General features: G+C 45.5%; 1 protein-coding gene across 1 annotated transcript in view; it reads right to left on the bottom strand.

The window, feature by feature from the left end:
• The window catches only part of TICRR (TOPBP1 interacting checkpoint and replication regulator), a 51,463-nt gene extending 49,221 nt beyond the window's left edge, over positions 1–2,242 (bottom strand). Inside the window, exon 1 of the mRNA XM_045296480.1 lies at positions 1,580–2,242. Coding sequence (XP_045152415.1) covers positions 1,580–2,242 — 663 coding nt within the window. The remainder of the gene's footprint in view (positions 1–1,579) is intronic.
• Positions 2,243–5,929: the final 3,687 nt, after the last annotated feature.

Here is a 5,929-nt window from a genome sequence, read left to right as displayed (position 1 = left end):
TTTCCAAAAACTCAAACCAAACTCGCTGCCAGTGAGTCAACTCTGACTCACAGCAATTCTCCAGGACAGAATAGAACTGCCCCTGTGCGTTTAAGGCTGTAAATCTTTCCAGGAGCAGACACCCTCAGCTTTCTCTCACAGAGCTGCTAGTGGTTAGCAGACCACTATGCCAGAGGGCACCTTTATCAAATGCTTATTTGAACATTTTTTTGTCCTTTCCTCTCCTCTAACAAGCCACTGCTCCTTACTTGGCATTTGCCACACCTTGTTCTTGGACTTTGTATGACAAAACACACTGGAAACAACATACCATACAATTATTTACTCTTCGTGAAATTATTTTCCACCTGAAACCCTGCAATTTAACCCACTTCTGGTTCAGTGACCTGTATTTACAGAAAGAGGGATAACATTTTATTTGGTTTAACCTTCCAAAGGCTTTCCATCACAACTACAACAAAACCTCCTCAGACAACATTCTTACTCACCCGCCATCAAACTAATTCTGGCTCCTAGTCACTCTACAGGGACTGGGTAGAACTGCCCATCTGAGTTTCAGAGTTGGCAATTCTTAAGGCAGTAGAAAGCCTGGCTTTTTCCCACGGTGTGGTTGATGGTTTCAACTGCTGACCTTGTGGATCACAGCCCAGTGAGTCACCACTAAGCCACCAGGGCTCCTTCGCATACAAATTAGCCCTACAGGTTGGCCCTTTCTACTTTTTTCCTCCCTTTCCCATGGTCTACTAGGTCTCAGCATGCCTTGCCTTTTTGTTCCAGGACCCAAATGAACTCATTCCCAGCTAAAACCTTTACACCTGCTCTTTTCTTTGCCTGATTTTGCCCAACTTTCACAAGCCTCCTTCATCATTCAATTCTCTGCTCAAAACATTCATGGGAAATAGAGTTCAAATGGAGTAAAATTCACAAGGGTTAGTCACGAGGGAGGAATGGAGACAGAAACAGGGAGGAAGTGGAATAAGAGATGATATATTGTGGGGCCTGCAGTCAATAAGATGAAACAAAACGTGTATGAAATGCTGAGTAGAAAACAAACTTTCACCTAACCATAAAAAGTAGAAAAACCCAAGAAAGTATTTCCCCCCCCAAAGCTTTTTGGAGCTCTCATATTTCTACTTGCCCTGTCCCACTCCCCAGTGCCCAAAGCATTATCTGAAATCTTATCACTTAGATGCTCGTCTAAGCCACTACAACAGTGGTCCTCAAGCTTCCTGATGCCACGACCCTTTTAATACAGTTCCTCCTCATGTGGTGGTGACCCCCAACCATAAAATGATTTACGTTGCTACTTCATAACTGTAATTTTGCTGCTGTGATGAATCTGGCGACCCCTGTGAAAGGGTCCTTCGACCCCCAAAGGGGTCGTGACCCACAGGCTGAGAACCTCTGCACCAGAAGGTAAACTTCACAAGAGAAGGGGTTTCATTTGCTGCATCTACCCCGAGCAGTCAAAACGCAGCAGGTAGTCACAGTGGCTTCCTCGTTAACTGGTCATTTGTGGCCTTAATGAAGTGAAAGCAGGGAAATGCCCGGCATCACACCTGCGCCTTCCTCATCTTACCTCGGCCCATTCGGTGGTATCGACCCAGTACAAGGTGATCTTCCGGGCGATCATGGCTTCCTGGACAATCCTGGACAACAACTTCTCCATCACCTGCTTGGGGGTAGGGGGAGGGCTCTGGGCCTGGGCCTGGCACCCCAACAGGAACTGCAGCAGCTCGCGGCGCGAGCGCGGACACGGGGCCAGCAGGAAGACCGCGTTCGCCAGGCCGCCGAGCGCGCCCTCGGCCTCCTGGGCCTCGCTCTCCTCGCCCAGCAGCCTCCGCCCGCGGCTCCGCAGGAACGGCTTGGTAGGCGACGTGATCTCGGGCCGGTCCCACTGGTAGTCCAGCAGCGTCTCCATCAGAGCGCTGTGGGTATGGGTGGCCCTGGGCGCCGGGCCCGGCAGGTGGGCGCCGTGGGCCAGGTCCTCGAGGCGGGCCTCCAGCTCCTCCTCAAAGTCGTCCCACGAGCGCGCCCCCAACTCGCGAAAGTCGGACACGCGGGAGGGCCGGATCCGCGCCCCCAGCGAGTCGAAGAACTTGAAGGCCCAGTGGACCCGTGCTAGGCCGAAGCGGCAACTCAGATAGGTGAGGAGACGCAGGGCAGCCCGCCGAGCGGGGCTCTGGCGCGCGGCGCCGCCCGCGGTGTCCAGCAGAATCATCACCTTGTGACTGCCGGCCATTCCGACCGCGCCGCCGAGCCGGGGCTCCGGTCGCGCTCGCGCCGCGCTCGCCCAGACCCCCGGCCTCAGGCAACCAGCGTCTCAGTCACTCCCTCCGGAGCTCCAGGTAGAAAGCCTCCCGCGCTCGCCAAGAGCCGCTGCCATTGGCGGGTTTAGCCCCGTCGACCAGCTCCGATTGGCTACTTCCCCCACGTAAACTACTTGGGCAGCTTCCATTCTAGGCTCTGATTGGGTAGGCTGTGGAGAAAGCTTCACTTGATTGGTAGACAGCGTGACTGTGGGCGGGGCGCTGTGTTCGGGAGGACCTTAGCATTCATTGGCCGGAGCCTTCGTTTTAAAATTTAAAGAGGGATGGTCCTTCGGAGGCGTGTCTTGACTTTTGCTTTCTGGGACGGAGGGCTGCATTTGGGCGATTGTGCGCAGGCGTGGATGCAGATTGCAAAGGGCAATTACCAAGCATTCCAAAGTTGATGTATTACCTGAAAGGAGTTTGGGGGATAATTAGTTTCAAGTCGACCTAGATGTTCTATGGCCTGCCTATAAGTCGATCGCGAAGCCTTTACTTTTCTGTAGTTGGAAAAATAAAAAGTAAAAGTTTACTCTATTTGCCCCAGTAATTTTGAGGTAATTTTAGTAATAAAAGACACATATATGTACATGATGGTTTATTTGAAAAAAATGGGAAACTACAAATGAAAATGGTTAAATACGATGAGGTACAACTTCAAGAGAAAGATCGTGCAGCTCTTTTTAAATGTTTGGTATGTAATGTTGGAATTTTAAAAAAAGATTAGTTTATTTAGAAATAATACAGGAACTATTACTGGTATTTTGGTGAAGAAAATCAATTGTACAGTTTATTTCAATCTAAGTAAAATGTGAATTTTGAAAAAACATAATTCACTGCATCACTGAATTGTACATATAGAAGTTGTTAAATTAGGGTAGAAAGCAAAATGTTTTGAGAGTGATGATGACAACAATTGTACAAATGTGCTTGACCCAATGGATGTATGCATGGATTGTGATCAGAGTTGCATGAGCCCCCAATAAATGATTAAAAAAAAAGAAAATAGTAAATTTAATAAGTGATACATTTAGAGCAAGGTTTATCACAGGTACTTGAATCAAGAAACAATATGGATCCAAATTTTAATTTTAGAAAATTTAAGTTAATACAGTATATAATTCTGTTACAGTATTTGAAATTTCAATGAAATAAGCAACTTGTTTCTTGCACTGGTTAAAAAAAAAGGAAATTGTTAAATTAATATTCTGCCCTTCAAAGTCCCAACAATTTTTTTTAATGTTTATGGCATACTGTAAAACTACATGTAGTAACATTCCCAAAATTTCTATTTGTATATTTTAAAACTGCACGATAATATGGTGGACTGGAGTTGTTCATGATTTTCTTTGGTGGTGAGAGTATGCTGATTGTTAGACTGGATTACTAGAGAAGCAAATCCAAGATGTGTGTAAGAAAGAACTTTATATCAAAGAGCAGTTGTTTATTGAGAAAACATTTCAGCCCAGTCCAGATGAAGTCCATAGTCCGATATCAGCCCATCTGTCCGATAATAGTCTAGAAATTCCTCTTCAGATTCACACAGCACATGCAATGATGCCAAATACAGGAAGACTACAGGCTGATGGGTGAAAAGTTTTGTGGCTCCAATGGCAGTGGAAGCATCTCAGCGCTGGCACTGGTCTTCACGTGGCTCCTCCAGCTCTCAGATTGTCTCAAGGAAAGTAAGTGAAGCAGAGAGTGTGGCCCACCTCTGGAGAAAAAGAGAGGAAGTTCCCAGAATCTTCATGAGAAGTCCATGCCCACAAGGAGATATCATCAAGCTGTGACCTGATAGGCTATATGCCACCCCTATTCTTATTTATCAAGTTGAGATTAAATTAACACAGTGATTTAAGAAATTTTTTTATATTTTTCCTGATTTTCTACCATTTTACATTTTTATTTTATTTTTACAATCAGAGGAAAAAATAGTAGTGTGGAGAAAAATGGTTGCAAATAGAAAAATCCACAGCTGTAAGGAAGCTTGTTAATCCAAGTGGGAACTGCTCCTGTCATGGGTTTTAGCAAACTCACCGCTATTCAGTCGATTTGAACTCATAGAGACCCTATAGAAACTTAGTAGAACTGCCCACGGTGCGTTTCTGAAATTCTAAACCTTTACAGGAATAGAATTCCTCATCTTTCTCCAGCAGAGCTACTGGTGGTTTCAAACTGCTAACTTTTTAGTTTAGTTAGCAACGCAAAGTGTAACCCACTGGGCCACCTAAGGCTTCTTTGGTTGTAGCAGGAGAGGAATTTAAGCTCTCTCCAGCTAGACCTAAGGAGCCCTAGTGGTGTAGTGGTTGTGTCGGGCTGATAATGACAAGATCAGCATTTCAAAACCACCAGCCACTCAATGGGAGGAAGACGAAACTCACAGGGACAGGTCTACCCTGCCCCATAGGGGTGCTATGAGTTGGCATCAACTCGATGGCAAGTGAGTATGATTCTTTGGTTTTCAGCATGGCCTGAGAGACCTAATGGTGCGGTAATTAAATACTAATGGAAAGGTCAGTAGATTCACCCACCACAGGGGAGAAAGATGAGGCAGTCTGCTTCTACAAAGATGTACAGCTTTGGGAACCCTATGAGGGAGTTAGTGCACTGAGGTGAAATTTGAATAGTCACTTGAAGGTGAAGGAGAGACCCTAGAGGACACCTGGGGGTGGAGGGGATGGGAGATAAAAGTTCCAGAAAAAGAATTCTCTTTCCTTTCCTCTCTCCTCTACCAAGCCATTGATTCCAACTCATAGGAACTTCTCCCGGGGGTTTCTAAGACTGTCAGGTTTTATGGGAGTAGAAAGCCTCATCTTTCTCCTATGGAGTAACTTAGTGGTTTTAAACTACCGACCTTGTGACTTACAGTCCAATGCATAATCCACTACACCACCAGGGTTCCTGTGAAGAGCCTTAACCATTTTCCACCTTTACCATTTTTCTGATTTCACTTCATTAAGTCAACTAACAATATTTACAAAGAAGCCACTTTATTGAGTACCTGCTACACTGTTTTAGCTCTGGAGGGTAGATGTGTGAAATGAAATCTCTTGTGAAGAGGATAAATTAGACAAGCAGGTAAGTGGTAAGGTTTCCAGTAATGCTTTGGGAAAAATAAGGGGATGGGGAGTGGGGCAGAAAAAGTAGAAGAAGGGCTGATTCAAAAAGTTCTTGGAAGGATTCCAGAAAAGGAGTAGCAAGTGCAAAGGCCAACTCCAAGGCCTCAAGGCCCCTTTTACAGCAGTGGAACCAGCTGTAGGGCCAAGGCAGAGATGTGCACCTCCGGCTTTCATCTGCTAACTTCAGAAATAGATCTTGTTTTTTTCAAAAATAGACCTTTCTTCTGAGGGCCCTCTGAGTGGACACAAATCTCCAACCTTTTTTGATAGCAGCCAAAGGTGTTAAGTCTGTACCACCCAAGACACCAACTTCTTAAGGAGTTAGCACTAGCTTATTCTCCTACAAATAGAGGAAACCAAGCTACCGTTCATATGGTAGAGCCAGAAATGTTTGCGAATTCAGACACCAAAGACCAGGGTCTTCCCAAAGTACAATACCATATTTGCAACATGGGTTTAAAAACCAGCTCCCTAAGGAACAACTTAGAACATTTTTTTTTT

The sequence above is a fragment of the Echinops telfairi genome, unplaced genomic scaffold (genome assembly GCF_000313985.2).
Source record: "Echinops telfairi isolate 266 unplaced genomic scaffold, ASM31398v2 ScPeMD7_7409;HRSCAF=8447, whole genome shotgun sequence".
NCBI lineage: Eukaryota > Metazoa > Chordata > Mammalia > Afrosoricida > Tenrecidae > Echinops > Echinops telfairi.
Note: the sequence above shows the minus strand (reverse complement) of the source record. Positions and strands in the feature narration are given on the sequence as shown.